Source organism: Anomaloglossus baeobatrachus, chromosome 3 (assembly GCF_048569485.1).
Source record: "Anomaloglossus baeobatrachus isolate aAnoBae1 chromosome 3, aAnoBae1.hap1, whole genome shotgun sequence".
NCBI lineage: Eukaryota > Metazoa > Chordata > Amphibia > Anura > Aromobatidae > Anomaloglossus > Anomaloglossus baeobatrachus.
The window spans coordinates 46,368,700-46,388,464 of record NC_134355.1 but is presented as its reverse complement, the minus strand read 5'-3'; the positions used below and the strand labels follow the sequence as shown (position 1 = coordinate 46,388,464).

The 19,765-nt window shown below is 51.4% G+C and overlaps 1 protein-coding gene across 2 annotated transcripts in view; it reads left to right on the top strand.

The window, feature by feature from the left end:
• Window positions 1-19,765, top strand: part of UBR2 (ubiquitin protein ligase E3 component n-recognin 2) — a 394,151-nt gene that overhangs the window by 349,403 nt on the left and 24,983 nt on the right. For both annotated transcript variants that reach the window (XM_075339174.1, XM_075339175.1), the window contains exons 39-40: window positions 6,482-6,617; window positions 7,487-7,577. In XM_075339174.1, the coding sequence (XP_075195289.1) occupies window positions 6,482-6,617; window positions 7,487-7,577 (227 nt within the window). The remainder of the gene's footprint in view (window positions 1-6,481; window positions 6,618-7,486; window positions 7,578-19,765) is intronic.

The window sequence follows — 19,765 nt, the reverse complement described above, 5'->3', positions numbered from 1 at the left end:
CACCGGTCCAATTTTGTTTAAATGCGGATTGCACATTTTCTGTTAGTACAATAAACCTCATTTCTATCCAGAAATATTACTCAGTCCATCAGTTATTAAATATATGAAACTGAAATAGCTGTTGCAAAAACCCAAATTGTTATAAAGAAAAAAGGTTAACATTAATAGGGGTGCCCAAACTTTCTTCATCGTTCCTATGGGAGACCCAGACCATGGGTGTATAGCTTCTGCCTCCGGAGGACACACAAAGTACTACACTAAAAAGTGTAGCTCCTCCCTCCGAGCATATACACCCCCTGGATAACCAAATATAGCCAGTTCAATGCTTTGTGTTCAGGAGGCACACATCCACACATGCATTCTCATCTGATTTTTGATTTTAAAGAGTTTGAAGAAAAGCGGGTCCAAGCCTGGACCCCCGGCATGTCCCTTCTCACCCCACTGTGTCGGCGGTGTTGTTAAGGTTGATTTCAGGGCTGGAGCCTTACATGCCGCGCTCCTTCACCATCCCTCGGGCTCTGGCTTGAAGTGGGAGCCAGCACGGTTCTCACTGCCTTGCAGGAGACCTGTCTCCATTCGCAGCCCTTTCAGGATCCTGCCGGACGGAGCACTCATCCCTCAGGGACCTGGCCCTGCGTCTCACAAGCTAAGTATTGAGGCGTTATTGTCAGGGGGGTCCCTTGCACTTTATTGTTGGGGAGAGTGTGTTATTTAACCTTTGTGACATTTCCGGACGGTTCTCTGGTTTTCACCAGAGAACCGCGCCGAGGGTGCCTGCGCGCCGGCCGCATTGTAAAATTTAGGCCCCGGCTTCGCCTGAGGCCTAGTTTCGTTTTCACTGCCCCTGCATGTCCGTCATGCAGGGGGACAGTGCGGCTCCGCCCACCGGCCGTTCGGCACAGGGGAGGACACTCCTCTCTGAGGAGATGTTTCCCTCCCCTGTATATCTCCTTGGCCCTCCAGATCCCACTCTTTGACTATGCCCCGCCCCCTCTCCTCGCTCCGGCGCCATTTTATCAGCGTTCTCACACTGATCGGCGCTGGCTGCAGCATCTATGCTAATCTGTCTGGGGGTCCGAGCTGTGGGATCCGGAGGGCACACAAACGGTCTGGTAAGCCACAACCTCCGGTTGTGGACCTTCTTATACACTCTCTGGGGGTCATTCTGGCTCAGAGCCCCCACCTCAGCAGCATGTCTCACACTAGGAGCAAGGCTGCAAGGCTGTACTCAATATGCACTGCATGTAAGCTCGTACTGCCTGAACCGAGCACATATCCACATTGTGATGCCTGCTCTAACATGGTGGTGCCTCAGCCTGGAGTCTCCCCAGTGGTCCCTCCGGCTGCTCCGGCCCCGGTGGCTGAACCCCCGGCTTGGGTAGAATCCTTCTCTAAGTCTATCTCCCAGTCCTTTGCCGACTCCATGGGAGAGTTGTCCCGGACTCTGCTGAGCATGCATCAGCCCCCTTCTCAGGGCGCCTCTGCTGCTTCGGCTCGCTCTGCAGAGCTCACAGAGGATTCTTCATCTGCTCCCAGACCCCATCCTCCTAAAAGGAGACGCAGGGTCCCCTCTCCTTCCTCGTCCCGCGGCTCTGATTCACGAGCTGACTCGCAGGACGAGGAGGATGTCTTTTCTAGGGGCTCGGACGCTACCTCCATGTGCCCCATTGATCTGACCGAGGGTGACGCAGATGTTAGTGATTTGATTGCATCCATTAATTCTGTACTGGACCTCAATCCGCCAGTATCAGAGGAACAACCCTCTCTGGCAGAAAAGCACCAGTTTACCTTGCCTAAGAGAACAAGGAGTGTGTTCTTTAACCACTCCAGTTTTCAGGCCACTGTGACCAAGCCCAGGGCCTGTCCTGACAAACGCTTCCCAAAGCGTGGTTCTGATGACCGTTTTCCCTTTCCACCAGAGGTGGTCAAGGAGTGGGCTCATTCACCAAAGGTAGACCCTCCGGTGTCTAGACTCTCAGCCCGGACAGTTGTATCAGTGGCTGATGGCACCTCACTTAAGGATCCCACTGACCTTCTGGCCAAATCTGTATATGAGGCGGCAGGGGCCTCGTTCTCCCCATCTTTTGCAGCAGTGTGGGCTCTCAAGGCCATCTCTGCTTCTCTGGAGGAGATGCATTCCCTCACTAGGGACTCTATGCCTGAAATGGTTGCCTTAACTTCCCAGGCTTCAGCCTTTTCAGCCTACGCCATGTCTGCCATGCTGGAGGCTTCTCACTGCACTGCGGTGGCTTCAGCTAATTCCCTCGCTATCCGCAGGATCTTGTGGCTTCGAGAGTGGAAAGCAGATGCTTCTTCAAAGAATTACCTTGCCGGGCTCCCATTTGCTGGGTCCAGGCTGTTCGGTGAACAACTGGATGAGATCATTAAGGAAGCTACTGGCGGGAAGAGTACTTCCTTGCCACAGACTAAAACCAGGAAACCTGTCCAGGGCAGGAACCAGTCGAGGTTTCGTTCCTTTCGTTCCTCTAACTGGTCGTCCTCTAAGCCCTCGGCCTCGTCCACTAACTCAGCCAAGGACCAGAAGCCCAACTGGCGCACGAAGCCGCGTCCTCAGAAGTCCGCAGGAGCTGCTGCCACCAAGGCAGCCTCCTCTTGACTATCTGGCCGAGCCAGCAACGTCCTTGGTCGGTGGCAGGCTCTCCCACTTTGGCGACGTGTGGTTTCAACACGTCTCCGATCAGTGGGTGCGGGATATCATCTCCCACGGCTACAGGATAGAATTCTCTTCCAGCCCGCCAAACAGATTTTTTCTGTCAACTCCCCCCTGCTCCAAGGCCGCCGTCTTCTCTCAGGCTGTGGCATCCTTGCAGGCCAACGGAGTAATTGTACCGGTTCCCACCCGGGAACGGTTCAGAGGTTTCTACTCAAATCTCTTCCTAGTCCCCAAAAAGGACGGTTCCTTCCGGCCCATCCTGGATCTCAAGCTTCTCAACAAGCATGTTCAGGTGCGGCATTTTCGCATGGAGTCTCTGCGATCAGTCATTGCCTCAATGACCCAAGGAGATTTCCTGGCATCCATCGACATCAGAGATGCCTATCTGCATGTGCCAATTGCAGTTTCACACCAGCGTTGGCTACGTTTTGCAATCGGAGAGGAACATTTCCAATTCGTGGCTCTCCCCTTCGGGTTAGCCACGGCCCCTCGAGTATTCACCAAGGTCATGGCAGCAGTGGTTGCGGTTCTGCACCTCCAGGGGTTGGCAGTGATTCCTTACCTGGACGACCTTCTAGTCAAGGCTTCATCCAGTGCAGACTGTCAGCGGAGTGTCTTGCTCACTCTCGCCACTCTTGTTCAATTCGGGTGGCTTGTCAATCTGCCCAAGTCCACTCTGACTCCGACCCAGAAACTCACGTACCTAGGGATGCAATTTGAGACTCTGCCGGCACTTGTCAAGCTGCCCTTAGTCAAACAGCAGTCCCTCCATCTGGCGGTGCGCTCTCTGCTGAGGCCCCGCCGTCATTCCATCAGGCACCTAATGCAGGTGCTGGGTCAGATGGTGGCGTCAATGGAAGCGGTTCTCTTTGCCCAGTTCCATCTGCGTCCTCTGCAGCTGGACATTCTCCTCTGTTGGGACAAGCGGACTTCTTCCTTGCACAGGTTGGTGGCTCTGTCGCCACAGACCAGGGTCTCTGTTCAGTGGTGGCTTCGGCCCCTCTCTCTGTCTCAGGGACGCTCCTTCCTGGCCCCGTCCTGGGTGATCCTCACCACGGATGCCAGTCTATCCGGCTGGGGAGCAGTATTTCTCCACCACCGAGCACAGGGCACTTGGACTCCGTCCGAATCAGCCCTCTTGATCAATGTGCTGGAAATCAGAGCTGTGCTCCTAGCTCTCGTAGCCTTTCACCACCTGTTGGCGGGCAAGCACATTCGAGTCCAGTCAGACAACCCGACAGCGGTTGCCTACATCAATCACCAGGGCGGGACTCGCAGCCGCCTGGCAATGTTGGAGGTTCAACGCATCCTTCAGTGGACGGAGGACTCCAAGTCCATCATATCCGCAGTCCACATCCCAGGCGTAGAAAACTGGGAGGCAGATTATCTCAGCCGTCAAACCGTGGACAGCGGCGAGTGGGCTCTGCATCCGGCAGTGTTTCGGTCAGTCTGCCGCAAGTGGGGCACTCCGGAAGTGGATCTAATGGCATCCTGGCACAACAACAAGGTCCCGGTTTACGTGGCTCGCTCCCACGATCCTCAGGCCTTTGCAGCGGACGCGCTGGTTCAGGATTGGTCCCAGTTTCGTCTGTCTTACGTGTTTCCCCCTCTAGCTCTCTTGCCCAGAGTCCTGCGCAAGATCAGAATGGAGGGCCGTCGGGTCATCCTCATTGCTCCGGACTGGCCCAGGCGAGCTTGGTACCCAGACCTGCTCCATCTGTCCGTAGAGGTGCCGTGGCATCTCCCGGACCGCCCAGACCTTCTCTCACAAGGTCCGTTTTTCCGCCAGAATTCTGCGGCTCTCAGATTGACGGCGTGGCTCTTGAGTCCTGGATCTTGACGACTTCTGGCATTCCTCCCGAAGTCATCTCCACTATGACTCAGGCTCGGAAGTCTTCCTCGGCCAAAATTTATCACAGGACTTGGAGAATTTTCCTGTCCTGGTGTCGTTCTTCCGGCCATGCCCCTTGGCCTTTTTCCTTGCCGACCATCCTGTCCTTTCTACAGTCCGGTCTGCAGCTAGGACTATCCCTCAATTCCCTCAAGGGACAGGTCTCGGCTCTGTCAGTGTTTTTCCAGCGGCGTATCGCCCGGCTGGCTCAGGTGCGCACCTTTATGCAGGGCGCATCTCACATCATTCCGCCTTACCGGCGGCCTTTGGATCCCTGGGACCTTAATCTGGTCCTCACGGCCTTGCAGAAACCCCCCTTTGAGCCTCTTAGGGAGGTTTCTTTGTTTCGTCTTTCACAGAAAGTCGTCTTTCTAGTGGCCATAACTTCCCTCAGGAGAGTCTCTGATTTAGCTGCTCTCTCTTCGTAGTCACCTTTTTTGGTTTTTCATCAAGACAAGGTGGTGCTCCGTCCAACTCCGGACTTTCTCCCTAAGGTGGTATCTCCTTTCCACCTTAACCAGGACATTTCGTTGCCTTCCTTTTGTCCGGCTCCTGTTCATCGCTTTGAAAAAGCGCTGCATACTTTAGATCTGGTGCGGGCGCTCCGGATCTATGTGTCACGCACCGCTGTTCTTAGGCGGTGCACCTCTCTTTTTGTGCTGACCACAGGTCGGCGTAAGGGCCTCTCTGCTTCTAAACCGACCCTGGCTCGTTGGATTAGGTCGGCCATTTCTGATGCCTACCAGTGTACTCAAGTGCCTCCCCCGCCGGGGATCAAGGCACACTCGACCAGAGCTGTCGGTGCCTCTTGGGCTTTCAGGCACCAGGCTACGGCTCAGCAGGTCTGTCAGGCTGCCACTTGGTCTAGTCTGCACACCTTTTCGAAGCACTACCAAGTGCATGCTTCGGCAGATGCGAGCTTGGGCAGACGCATTCTTCAGGCGGCTTTCGCCCATTTGTGAAGTTAGGTTTCGCCTACTTCTCAGTTTTCTGTTTATTTCCCACCCATGGACTGCTTTGAGACGTCCCATGGTCTGGGTCTCCCATAGAAACGATGAAGAAAAAGAGAATTTTGTTTACTTACCGTAAATTCTTTTTCTTATAGTTCCGTAATGGGAGACCCAGCACCCTCCCTGTTGCCTGTTGGCAGTTTCTTGTTCCGTGTGTTATCACCGGCTGTTGTTGTAGACAGAGACTCCGGTTGTTCCGGTTTTTTGCTCTATCTCTACTTGTGGGTGGCTATTCTCCTTCAGCATTTGCACTAAACTGGCTATATTTTGTTATCCAGGGGGTGTATATGCTCGGAGGGAGGAGCTACACTTTTTAGTGTAGTACTTTGTGTGTCCTCCGGAGGCAGAAGCTATACACCCATGGTCTGGGTCTCCCATTACGGAACTATAAGAAAAAGAATTTACGGTAAGTAAACAAAATTCTCTTTTTTTCATATGACTGTATTTAAAGGAATTGTCCACTAATTGGACAACCCTTCAATGCATGAGTAAAATTTATACTCACCTCCCGCACTGCCGCCATTCTCACGGAACTTGTGTTACATTTTGTCAACCAATCAGTGGTCACTAGTCAGCTGCCGCTCATCAATATTCTGTCACAGCGGACATCCTCCAATAAAATATAAAGGCTGCAGCCGCTCACTAGATATTGATTGGCTATAGCGCTCACATGACCTACCAATATCACGCAAGCGCCAGGAAAGCCGTCACTTACATCACCAGAACGGCCGCAGTACAGGAGGTGAGTATATGGATTTCTAATTTTACTCCGGGGATGTGGACATTTAGGAAGTTTAAGTATTGTGCGACCCCTTTAATAATGGATTTTCTGAACTGGACAGCTACATAAAACCAAGTGAAATGGAAATGTGATTATTTCTGATGACTCTGTATTTGTCCTGACAGGTCAGCTTGGTGCTTTCCTTTCCAGCCGTGCAGTGCCAGGACTTTTCGGGGTATAGCTTAGGCATTGGAGACCTGCATCTCTTTCACTTAGTGACCATGGCACATATCATTCAAATAGTGCTCACATGCAGTCCCGGTGAGTAATAGCATCACACAGTCAGTGTTGGGTAACTTGCATAATGACCACGGTAAATAGCATATGCAAAAGGATGGCAAGTAGTAGGTGTAACAATCATACATGTTTACATAACTCATTCTTTTCAGTTTTAGTTGCTTTTTTAGTCCTTCCTGTAATTAACATTCACTTTATAAATCATTACAAAATAGCAATTGCAGCAGGCAGCCAGAAATGCTCATTTCCAGAGCTGCTCCGTCTGATAGTGGCTGCAGCCGGGTACTGCATATCCATCACCTATTGATCTCAATAGGAGGCGAATGTGCAGTACCCAGCCACAGCCACTATCATAAGACAGAAGAGCTCAGGAACTGAGCGTTTCCGGCTGCCGCCAACACTGGGAACAGCTGGGGGTGCCGGGGATCTGAACCCGGCCGATAGGCCATCAATGTAAAAGGAGGGGGCAACCTCTTTAAGATGTTTATTAACCTAATGTGATGCCACCATTTGCATATCCGCCACGTTAGCAGATACAAAGCCCAGTCACTCTTCACACAACCAGTTCTTTAGCATAGTGATCCTCTGTTCACTGCAAAGCAGCCACTAGAAATCGTTTTCTGTCTGCTTGCCAGGATAGGAGCATCATTTATACAGTAGCACAGAATTATAGCTGAGAAGACTCCTTCTACAGAGTTAGTATAAAGGGACTATAATGTCAGCTGCCAGAAGGGGAAGAAGACCAATTCTGTCCAGAGCCTGCCCACAGCAGATCTACGGGGGGACACATGGAAGCAAAAGAGGGCTCATTAAGGAATTTTATGCTTTAATAAAATCTGCAGGCTTTCAGGACTTTTGGCATAAAATTGATAACCTGTTAATTGTATCAATAGATGAAGATGGAATGGAGCAGGAGTTTCCAGATGGAGAAGAGGAACAAGCTGCGCTAGCTCTGTATAGGACGATATGCCAGTGTACCGGAAGGTGAGCGTCTACATGTTCAGGCTCAGATTGGCCCACTGGGGAGCGGGTGATTTCCCCGGTAGGCCTCCCACATAGCAGTGCTTTGTACAGTACACTTGTTGCACTACTTGCAGACACAGGTAGCATCCAGCATCTCATTTATTTAACAAACTAATTATTTTATGAAAGCCTACCCTGAAATTACATAAAAGAGCAACAGCAAACAACATAGTATCCTCCACCCCAAGCCCAAAATATTTGTAAATAGATGAAGAATAGACCTCCATAATCAATATTAATGATCACACTTGTCTTGAAAAAGTATTCATACCTTGTGAACGTTTCGACATTTTTTTACATTACACCTACAAACCCAATTGTATTTTATTGTGATTTTATGTGACATACAAACACAAAGTAACAAGTATGTGTGAAGTGTAAAGCAAATGATATATAGTTTTCTAAATATTTTAAAGATCTTAATCTAAATTGCATTTGTATTCAGCCCCCTAAAAGTCAATACTTTGTTGGGCCACTTTTCACTGCAGTTCTTTTGGGGACTGTCTCTACCGGCTTTGCACATCTCGAGGCTGCGGTTTTTTTGCCCATTCTTCTTTGCAAAATATCTCTCGCTCAAGTGAAATTGAACAGAGACGTCTGTTAACAGCAATTCTCAAGTCTTGTCACAGATTCTCATTGGGATTTAGGTCTGGACTGTGACTGGGCCGTCACACACATGACTATGCTCTGATCTAAATCATTTCATCTCTGACGCTGATCCTGATGTCTGATGTTGCCAATCGGTGAGCTCAGCAGCTTGTTCCGTCTACACAGGAAAAACTGGTGAGTTCACTTATTGTCTGCAGCGCTTGATGTCAGCGCTGCAGCCAATACCAGACACCAGGAGCAGCAATGGAGTAGCCAGGGAACGTGAGTAGAGTACCTTTTCTTTATAATAAACTGCGGCCAGTGATACAGGGGTTTTAACTGGAAAATCCCTTTTCTCTATCGCTTATTTGGGGTACAAATGTAACTATGCGTATATGCTCCTGCCACTAGGAGGCTGACTCTAGGCAAGAAAGAAAAATGTATCTCCTTAGTAGGATCCACCCACCAACTGGAGCCAAGCTGATCAGTTTTAGCTTAGTGTACTTTAGAGGCAGACACCATGCTGCACTCGGCCCCGTCCCTACATCAGATTTGTTGTTGTTTTTATTAATGATTTCCCTATTATTTTTCAGAGGCAACTTGTGATTGGGTAACAGAGTGGAGTTATGTCACTCTGTCATCCCACCTAGAGACCGAGAGCACAGTGGGGTTGCATCAGTACTGTATTCTCTCTGGTCTTCAAGACAGGACCCTAACACATCAAGAGTGTTTGGGGGCTCAGTGGCAGTCGGTTCTTGGCACCATTCCCCTGACCTCTTGCCCCACCGAACCTTACTTGCAGGGAGGCAAGATGGAACCAGTACCTTCCAGCCACCCGACAGACAGCGTTCGGATTGTCTGCCGACCTTCTTCCATACTTAAGCTCCAAAGAAGGTTTCTGGGTTCTACAGATACCTTACCCTATCTCTAGGTCTCGGGCACTTCAGTTCCTGCTCTATACTACCTTGGCCATTTCATTGCTTATTTTTGTTTTTTTTATGGTCTGCGTCGTGACCACCTCGCCTTCCTACCACCCCTTCCCCCACTGGTCTGGTTCTCACCGGCAGCGGCGCTCCAGAGTTTAGTCGGCCCTACTCCTGCTACCAGACTACACCCCGCCAGCCTGGCCAGTCACATGTGAGCTCTCGCAAGCTCCTCAGCCCATCGCTCACAGCCTACCAAGTTGCTCATCTCAGACAGCCACACGCGACCCCTGCATGCTCTTTTCAACATCGCCTCCTCCTTCATTTTTACAATGCCATGTTTTCCTGAGTGCCGGCATGAAATCCACTAGATGGCAGCAGAGGAGCAGGCAGCACCCGCCAAGGTGCACGGCTCTCTTCAAGCCATCGTTGCGCCGGAGAGTTGTTAAATGCATTCACTCCCACAGAACTAAATCAGAGGCGACCACTAAGGTACATTTGCAGAGGAGTGAGTATATTTCGCAACCCTGGATCTCAAGGCCAGTCTCCACAGCTTTCGCAGACAGGTTACAGAACAAGGGTAAGCTCTGTGACCTGGTCGGGGTGGACAACTTGTATATCCTTATTTCTCTGACGCCTCATTGGGGGAGTCTGTCACTGCCTGAATAAGAGAGCACACCATTTCCCCTCCCTAGTAGGATGATGCACTCTAGTTAATCCAGGGCAAACTTTTTGTTGGTGCCTTCAGCCTATACATAGGGTGTTTATGGGCCTTGCTATATACCTTTCACTCCTGCACTTCCTCGCTCCCTCACTCCTGGCTTGGAACCCCTTAAGCCATTTTTCTAGGTTGATTCCCTTCCCTCTAAGGCTGCTACTCAATTCAAATATGTGTCCAATCAGACCATATTGTCCAGACCTCAACCGCAGCTTGGAGCATTTACCTATGCTGACAACCGCCTGGTAGTCTCCAACCGCCTGGTAGTCTGTCCATTTTTCACATTGAGTCAGACCCTCCATCTACCACATACCACATGACTGATGGCAGTGGCGGTTCAAGTGCTCTGTTCACTATCCAATGTTCCAGACCTGCCATCTTCAATGAGCTTACCTGGTTGATTGCAGCAGGGCTACAGGTGTTTCTGTCCACTATCCAGTGAGTCAGTTCCACCATGAAGCACGAACCATATGGCTGATCACAACAGAGATTTAAGTGCTCTGTCCACTATCCAGTGAGTCAGACCCACTATCCACCATGATCGACATGGCTGATCGCAGCACAGTCCAAGTGGCCTCTAGCGGATATCATTAAACTGAGCATTCCTTGTCTGTTAGTCGGCACTTACCTTTTTTTTAATTCTACTTTCTTTTTTTGCAAGAAACTTTTCCAATTGTTGGAAGATCGTGATGATTGACTCCTGTTTTCTTATTTGTCAAACTTATTGCAGTATCTCACAGTTCAGGATCACTGGTAGGCTCTGTAAGCCTTCAGTTCCTTCTTCATCTGGAACTCAGTCGTTTATTTACCCTCCCCTCCTTTGGTAGGTTCTTCAGGCTAGCTGCCCTCCGCATCTAATCGACAAACACCACAATATTCATCATTTAGCAAGGTTGGAACCCTATCCCGATCGGTCATGTCGGAGCAATGTGTACCAGTGATTTCAGCAGTTCATATTCCCTGAGTAGGTTCTGGACTGTCTACTTCCTAACCTGCGAAAGACCTTCTACAGAAGACTTGGTTGCCTCATCAGATGGTTTTCATCCATATTCGTTTATGGCAAAGCACTCCTGGCATCGATCTGTTGGCATCCAATGTGCGATAGAGTCCTTCAGTTTGTATCAAGATCCTGCGACCCTCAATGGTTGTCTCCAAAGCTTGGCAGTCTGCTGGATTTTCCATCCTTCACTTTTCTTCGGTCATCCTCTAGTTCCGGAGTGACCTAAAGATTCAGATCTAAGGGGGTTGTCTACCACCTCTCGGAGGTAGCCTATTTTCTCGCAGACACCTTGTGGTGACTTCCATATCTGTTTCCTTCGTCTACTGTTGTCTGTGAGTTTCCAGTTCTCCTATCAGGTCATTGATCATTATCAAAGCGAGGAAGCCCTCCCTCTCTTTGTAACTATCTTCGTACATGTCCCTTTCTTTTTTTCCCTCCTGCCCTTCTTTCTGTCGGACCTTGAGTCCGGTCTGTTCTTCAATTCTCACTAAGGTGAGGTCTCTGCCCTTTTATTCCATTTCAAAGGAATCCAGATTTCCATTCATGGTTGAAGATTTCCCATGGGTGAACATACTTGGTCATTGTATAGCGGCCTCCTGAGGATCTCTGGGATCTCATCCGGTGGTAAATGCTCAGTTTGAACCTATTCTAGCTTTCTTTCCTAGTTCCTTGGAAGGTTTTTTTCCAGCGATAATCATTCCCATGGGCTCATCTCAGAATTAGCAGCTTGGTCATGTCACCCTCCCGTCCTGTACTTCTAATTAAGGGAGTCCTTCTTTTGCTTTTTCCTCTCTGTACCTAAGGTGTTTTTACTCTTCTCACTTTGAGATGGCCTTCTCTTTGCCCGTTCTCTTTTTTTTTTTTTTTTTTTTTGTCCTCCTGACAAGTTTCTAGGATATTTTATACTTGGTCAGAGTTAGTTGTTTTATCTATCTAAGGCAGACATTGCTCAGATTCCTTATGTGATCTGGAGATTCTTTAGAATGGTTTTCCGGTTCGGATCTGCTTTGCCATTCTGGATGTATAATGAGCATGAGGTAGAGCGCCCCCTCTGGGTTTCTGTCTCATTTCATCTTTGACTGCGGCCACTTAGCCCATTTGTCGTAAGACCTCCATTTGGCAGCTTTCGAGCTTGTTTCCTAGTGTTCTGTAGTTAATTTTTAAAACTTCTATAGAGTGCACACCTTCTTATCTTTCTCTGACGCCTCATTGGGGGACACAGGACCATGGATGTTATGCTGCTTATCCATAGGAGGACACTAAGTAGATGCAAAGATGTTAGCTCCTCCCCTGCAGTATACACCCCTTGGCCCAGCCAGGCTACTTCAGTTTTAGCTTAGTGTCTATAGGAGGCACATCTCTGCAGACTACTGCAGCAAGAATTTTTTGTTTTTAGAGGGCGACGGTTTCGTTCGGAGACAGATTTCCCAAAACCATCAACAGGCAGGAAGGCGGAGTGTCGCCTCCCCGTACCCTTCCTGCGACGCTGGATCCTGGGCTGTTACTCACTGGACGACAGGTCTCATGGCACTGATTTTCCAGAGCCCAGAGCAGATGAAAACTTCCTCAGCCCCTCTTGCAGGCTCTGAGTTGATACACGTTCTGCACCACGTGTGACCAGACTGCCATCTCCACAGGAGCTGAGGTGAGATCATTCCGATTTTTCCAGAGCAGATGAAAAACTTCCTCAGCCCCTCTTGCAAGCTCTGAGTTGATACACGTTCTGCACCACGTGTGACCAGACTGCCATCTCCACAGGAGCTGAGGTGAGATCATTCCGATTTTTCCAGAGCCCAGAGCAGATGAAAAACTTCCTCAGCCCCTCTTGCAGGCTCTGAGTTGATAAACGCTCCGCACCAGTGTAACCAGGCAGCAGGCATCAGACTGCCATCCCCACAGGAGTTGAGGTGAGATCCTTCTGATTTTTTCCAGAGCTCCAGAGCAGATGAAAACTTCCTCAGTCCCTCTGGCAGGCTCTGAGTTGATACAAGTTCTGCCAGCAGGCGTCAGACTCTCCACACTGAATTGGAGCAAAGGTCACACTGACTGGATGCACATGAGCTGTGATTGCAGACTCCTGCATAGCATTCCACCTGTGGCGGGGGGAGGGGGAGAGCCCCCAGGACTCAGTGCACCCGCAGCTGCGGTACACTTAGAGTTTTTTCTGTCCACCATTGTTGTGCAGGGCTGGAGGGGGGAAGGGGAGTCCCTTCCCACCATTTTTTTGTTTATTATATTTTCTCATGCCTTCTTGTCAGAGCTAAGCCCCGTCCCCTCCGACACTCGATAAGAAAGCACGCGTAACCCTCCTCACACAGGAGGGGCTGCAGTCACATGTTTTATGCCCTGCACAACTACAGCAACAACTATAAGATGCTGAGCTACTAGGGGATGATAGCACCTCTTCCTTCTGTGAGTCCGGTGCCCCAGTAGCTTACCCCCGCCGCCACCACCGCAGCAACCGCTGCCAGCCCAGAGCCTACGGCTCCCAGTCCCCCGGAATGGGCACAGTTCCCAGAACCTGGTGCTGGCTATGCAACATCGTCCTCACACCCCTCGGGGCCCCTGGACAGAACGCAGCCTGATGACACCTCTATAGAGGGTCCTTCTGATAAGAATCAACCCTCTGCTTCACCGTTTGCAGATCAGAAAAAGGGCATGACCCCCCCATGGTTCTCCCTCTGGGGTACACAGATGGGGTTCTCCCACATGTTCCGCGGTCTCTGAGGAGCCGGAGGAAGGGGAATGATGTTTGTACTGGGATGATTCCTTAGTTTCAACCTCCCCGAGCGATCAAGCTGCGATGGACTCCCTTATTGCAGCAATCAACCAAAACTTTGCATGTGGAAGATCTCCCATCCACTACTACTGACCCTGCAGTCTCCTTTAAAAGGGTGAAGAAACCTCAAAAAATAAAAAAGTTTCTTGACGCCGCTTCGGTATCCGTAAACTCATGGAGTCCCGGTACCCCTTTGGCTTAGCTGTCTCTAAGGGCTGGGCTGATCCGGCCTCGGTGGACCCTCACCCGGCTTCCGCCTGCCTGAAGGAACACTCCTGTCTTTTACTTGATGGATCCTCCTTCAAGGACCCGACAGACAGACAAGTGGAGCAGCTCGATCGCTCTGCCTCGAGGCCGCGGGTTCCTCTCCCCTTCCGTGTGGGTCGCACAGGCACCTGGACTACCAGTTTCCCTCAGACCCTCACAGATGTAACAGTTCACATTGCTGCAGCGGCAGAGTATCTCATGCAGGCCTCCCTCGGCGCTGCTACCTGCGCAGTTATTGCTGCCTCAAATACCATAGCCATCCGTAAGGCCCTCTGGTTCCGATAATGGAGAGCGGACTCTGTCTCTAAGAAGCCTCTCACAGTACTAGTTTCCAGACCGATGGTTTGCCGATCGCCTGGACAGGCTCTTTTGTTGTCTGACGCCATGGGAGGAAAAGAGTACCTCCCTCCCCCAACTCTAGCCCAGGATGTTTTTTACTAGACACGCAGGGCCCGACCTTCTCAGCCCTCCCCGAATCCACCTCGTCCTGGCAGTCTAGACAAAGACCAAGGAGTCTCGTCGTCCTCCATCTGGGCCGCCACCTCAGACCACAAATGGGTGTGCTACCTTGTGTCTTCCGGTTACCACATTGAATTCTGGACCCGATCCTCTGGTCAGTCTTTTCTCTCAAACCCCCCCAAAGGCTCCAAAACACCTCGAGGCCTTCTCCTCAGCGATCCACTCCCTCCAAACGGCGGGGGTGATGGTACCTGTTCCGGACGGCGAGAGGTTCAAAGCCTTCTATTCTAACCCCTCGTGTTCCCCAAAAAAGGACGGGTCAGTTCGTCCCATCCTGGACCTCTAACACCTGAGCAAACATGTGCACGTAAGGAGATTCAGAATTCCTAGGGTCCATTATTACCTTTATGGTCGAAGGAGAATTCCTTGCCTTCCTAGCTATCAGGGACGCGTACCTGCACATACCCATCGCTCCAGCTCACCAAAAGTTCCTCCGTTTCGCGGTTCTGGACTTTTTTTTTTTTCCCCCTTTTGTGGCCCTACCCTCGGCTCTGTCACAGCACCAAGGGTCTTAACTAAGGTCATGGCGGCCGCCATGAGTGCCCTTCACGCCAGGAGAGTGGCTGTTCTGCCTTGCTTGGATGGCCTCCTCATCAAGGGCTCAACCAGCGTGCAGATCTCTGTGGGCACCCTATCCCGCTGAGGGCGGCTTCTGACTCCAGTCAAATCATCCCCGGTCCCGTCAAAATCCGTCACCTCCCTGGGCATGTCCCTGGACACTCTTCGGGGCTTGATATTTTCCCCTCAAGACAAGGCGACCGCTCTACAACAAGCGGTACACTGCCCTCTACGTACTCCTCTCGCCCCATACGATTCAGTATGAGAGTGCTAGGTAGGATAGCGGCAGCTATAGAGGAAGTGCTGCTCGCTTAGCCACACCACCGCACACTGCAGCTTGCGCTTCTAGCTGCCTGGGACAAGAGCCCCTTTTCCTTGGACGAACTTTTCACCTGACACCTTCAGTCAGGTATGCGCTTTGCTGGTGGCTTCAGTCCTCTTCCATATCGAGAAGGAGTTTTTCTCCCCCAAGTGGACTGGCTACTCCTGACCACGAACGCCAGTCTCTTAGTCTGTGGAGCAGCGTACTGGGCTTCGGGATGTTGGACACCCCAGGAGTCTTCCCTTCCCAGAAATCATCCTGAAAATCAGTGCGATCTTCTCGCGCTCAGGTCATTCCCCCCTTCTGCTAGCAGGTCGTTTGATTCGGGTCCAATTGGACAATGCAACAGCTGTGGCCTATGTCAATCGGCAGGGAGGTACCAGCAGCAAGACAGCTTATCTCGAGGTCCTCAGGATCTTCACCTGGGCCTAATCGACGGGGGTCTGTGTTTTTCAGCGTTACACATACCGGGAGTAGAGAACTGGGTGGCGGGCCTTCTAAGTCGCCAAGGCCTAGCCGCCGGAGAGTGGTTTCTCCACCCAGAAGTGTTCCCACACATCTGCACTCACTGGAGTACACCAGACGTTGATCTAATAACCTCAAGGTTGAACGCAAAGGCAACCGCGTTCTTAGCCAGGCCACGTGATCCACAGTCCATTGGCGCGGATGCTCTAGTCTCCTGAAGTCATTTCCGTCTACCTTAAATGTTTTTCGCCTCTGCCCCTGCTGCCGCGAGTAATCAGGAAGATCAAGGCAGAAGGAGTCCCGGTGATACTAATAGCACCAGACTAGCCCAGGTGCACATGGTATGCTGAATTAGTACAATTGTTCATGGTGCCTCGTAAGCATCCCAGACCTGCTGACCCAAGGGCCCATTTCCCATCAAAACTCCAGAGCCTTGAAGCTGACGGCCTGGCCATTGAGACCTGGACTTTAACAAGAGCGAGATTCTCTCCTGCGGTTATCTCCACCATGTACAGTGCCCGAAAGCCAGCCTTCATCCCGTATTTACCACCGTACGTGGAAAACTTTCCTTTCCCAGTGCAGGGAATCTAATGTCCAACCTATGCCTCTGGCGATCCCCAGAATTCTTGATTTCTTCGTCGCTCCATTGGGAGACCCAGACGATTGGGTGTATAGCTACTGCCTCCGGAGGCCACACAAAGCATTACACTAAAAAGTGTAAGGCCCCTCCCCTTCTGGCTATACACCCCCAGTGGGATCACTGGCTCACCAGTTTTCTGCTTTGTGCGAAGGAGGTCAGACATCCACGCATAGCTCCACTGTTTAGTCAGCAGTAGCTGCTGACTATATCGGATGGAAGAAAAGAGGGCCCATATAGGGCCCCCAGCATGCTCCCTTCTCACCCCACTGGTGGTTTGTAAGGTTGAGGTACCTATTGCTGGTACGGCGGCTGGAGCCCACATGCTGTTTTCCTTCCACATCCCCCTGAGGGGCTCTGAGGAAGTGGGATCTTACCGGCCCCAAAGCCCTGAGGCCGGGCTCCATCCACAGACCCATTGAACCTGCTGGATACGGAGCTGGGTACCGTTCAGGGACATGGCCCTGCACCATTCAGGTACTCTGTGTCCCCGTACACACAGGCACAGCACACTCCAGACTTGCTGGGTGTGCTAGTGCGCCGGGGACAGTAACGGGTTACAGTCACTGCAGCCTAGCTGAGTGACTTTATGTATGGGGAACTACCGCGCCGGACGCTCAGGGAGCGGCGGCGCGGCTGGGACTTGTAGTGCGCCGGGGACTTAGCGCCGACCGCGCTTTTACGGCGGCGGCGCTTATAAATCCAGTCCCTGGCTTTTGCGGCCTAGCTCCGCTTCGTTCCCGCCCCCACCCTGTCAATCAGGGTAGGGGAGAGACGCTGTACAATCAGCAGCGCCGAGGGCTGGAGCCTTATTTACATGCTCCAGCCCTCTCACTGGACACTGTGGGACGCCGGTTTCCCGCTCTGACTTGGGGGCACGCCCACGGCCCGCCCCTACTCACACGAGCTGGAGAAGGACGCCGGCAGCCATTCCTGCAGTCCGAGCTGAGACATCGGACTCTGGGCAACCAGGCACAGGACTAGGGCGACCACACACCCGCTTATAGGCGGGCGGTAAGCGGCACATGAAGTGCTGACCCCACTAAATACCGCAGTTGTCCATTTGTATTTTTATGCTTACACTGCATAGGTCGCTATTTTTGGCTATATGCCCTCTTAGATGGCGACACATCAGCAGCAGGAAAGCAGGGGTGCTAAGGCACAGGCTTTCTATGCTGCTTGTACTGCATGTACTGAAGTGTTCATGTGTATTTATGCTTGAATGCTATACACTGCACTGTACGGTCGCTAGTCTGGGCTATTTTCGCCTAGCATGACTAGACTACAGCAGCAGAAAAGCAGGGGTGCTGAGGCACAGGTTTTTTCTATGCTGCTTGTATTGCAGGGGTTGCAGTGTTCATTGTACTTTATGCTTGTATACTATACATTGCATTGTACGGTCGCCATTCTTAGCTCTATGTCCTAGATGGCTAGGCGGCAGCAGCATATAAGCAACACAGGCTTTCGATGCTGTTGTTACTGCATGGGATACTGTTCCACGGCACTGAACCCCATTGTGTGCAATGCTCCCCTGGAGCACTTGGTCAGCCGGGGTCTCTACTAGACGTGGCCAAAGGAACCACCTGTCAACCCTGTCCAAGGACAGGGATGGAGTTGCAATGGGATAGAGACTTGCAGTCCGGACAGGCCATGGGCAATCTGGATCATTGCTCCCTGGCCACCCTCATTGGGAATAAAATCGGTTCCCCGGGGGGGGTCCCAGGAGGCTCTCTGTATGATGAGGCAGACGTAGCTCATCAGGACTTTGATCCTGACAACGCTCTCAATCCGGATACACCGGATGGTGACGCCATAAGGAATGATCCTATAGCGTCCATCAATGGAATGTTGGATCTTTCTCCCTCAGCTCCCCCAGCGGAGGAGTCAGCTTCACAGCAGGAGAAGTCCCATTTCAGTAGCTCAAACGTATATTGAGTATTTTTCTGGCCACGCTGACTTCAGAGAAGCAGTCCAGGAACACCACGCTTACCAGATAAGCGTTTTCTCCAAACGTATTAAGGATACACGTTATCCTTTTCCCCCTGACGTGGTCAAGCGCGGGACCCAGGGTCCAAAGGTGGATCCTCCAATCTCCAGGCTTGCGGCTAGAGCTATAGTTGCAGTGGAGATGGGACTTCACTTAAAGATGCCAGACAGATGGACTCTGGTTGAAATCTGTCTATGAGGCTATCGGCGTGTCGGTTGCTCCGGCATTTACAGCCGTATGGGCACCCTAAGCTTTTCAGCTGTTCTTGCACAGCTGGTCTTGAGCATATGTACATTTGTGCCGCAGGGGCGTCCGTAACCTCGCAATGTCTGCATTGCGACTTACCCTATTAATGCTGTCCTGGAAGGACAGTCGAGGTTTCGGTCCTTCCCAAGCTCGGGCAGGTCCCAATTGTCCTCGTCCAAAAGAGCTGAAAAGCCTCAGAGGGGCTCAGTTTCCGGGGGCTCAATCACGCCCAAGGAAAGCAGCCGGAGGAACCGCTACCAAGGCGGTCTCCTCATGACTCTCAGCTCTCTCATCTCTCCGCATCCGCGGTTGATGGCAGACTCGCTCGCCTTTGGCGACATTTAGCTGCCACAGGTCACAGACCGGTGGGTGAGGGACATTGTGCCCACGTGCACAGGACAGAGTTCTGTTCTCGTCCTCCGACTCGATTCTTCAGAACGTCCCCACCTCCCCACCGAGCCGATGCTCTTCTGCACGCAGAAGGAGTGGTAATCCCTGTTCCTCTTCAGGAACAAGACACGGTTTTCCTCCAATCTGGTTGTGGTGCCAAGAAAGGATGGCTCTTTCCGTTCCGTTCTGGACCTAAAACTGCTCAACAAGCACGTGGAGGCCAGGCGGTTCCGGATGAAACCCTCCGCTCCGTCATTGCCTCAATGTCTCAAGGATATTTCCTAGCATCAATAGACATCAAAGATGCTTATCTCCACGTGCCGATTGCTACAGAGCACCAATGTTTTCCACGTTTCGTGATGGGAGACGACCATCTTCAGTTCGTAGCTCTGCCATTCGGTCTGGCGACAACCCCACGGGTGTTCACCAAGGTCATGGCGGCAGTGGTAGCAGTCTTGCACTCACAGGGACACTCTGTGATCCCTTACTTGGACGATCTACTTGCAAGGCACCCTCTCAAGAGGCATGCCAACTCAGCCTGAATGTTGCGCTGGAGACTCTCCAGACGTTCGGGTGGATCATCGACTTCTCAAAGTCAAACCTGTCACCGACCCAATCACTAACGTATCTTGGCATGGAGTTTCATACCCTCTCAGCGCTAGTGAAGCTTCCGCTGGACAAGCGGCGGTCACTACAGACTGGGGTGCAGACTCTCCGTCAAGGTCAGTCGCACTCCTTAAGACGCCTCAT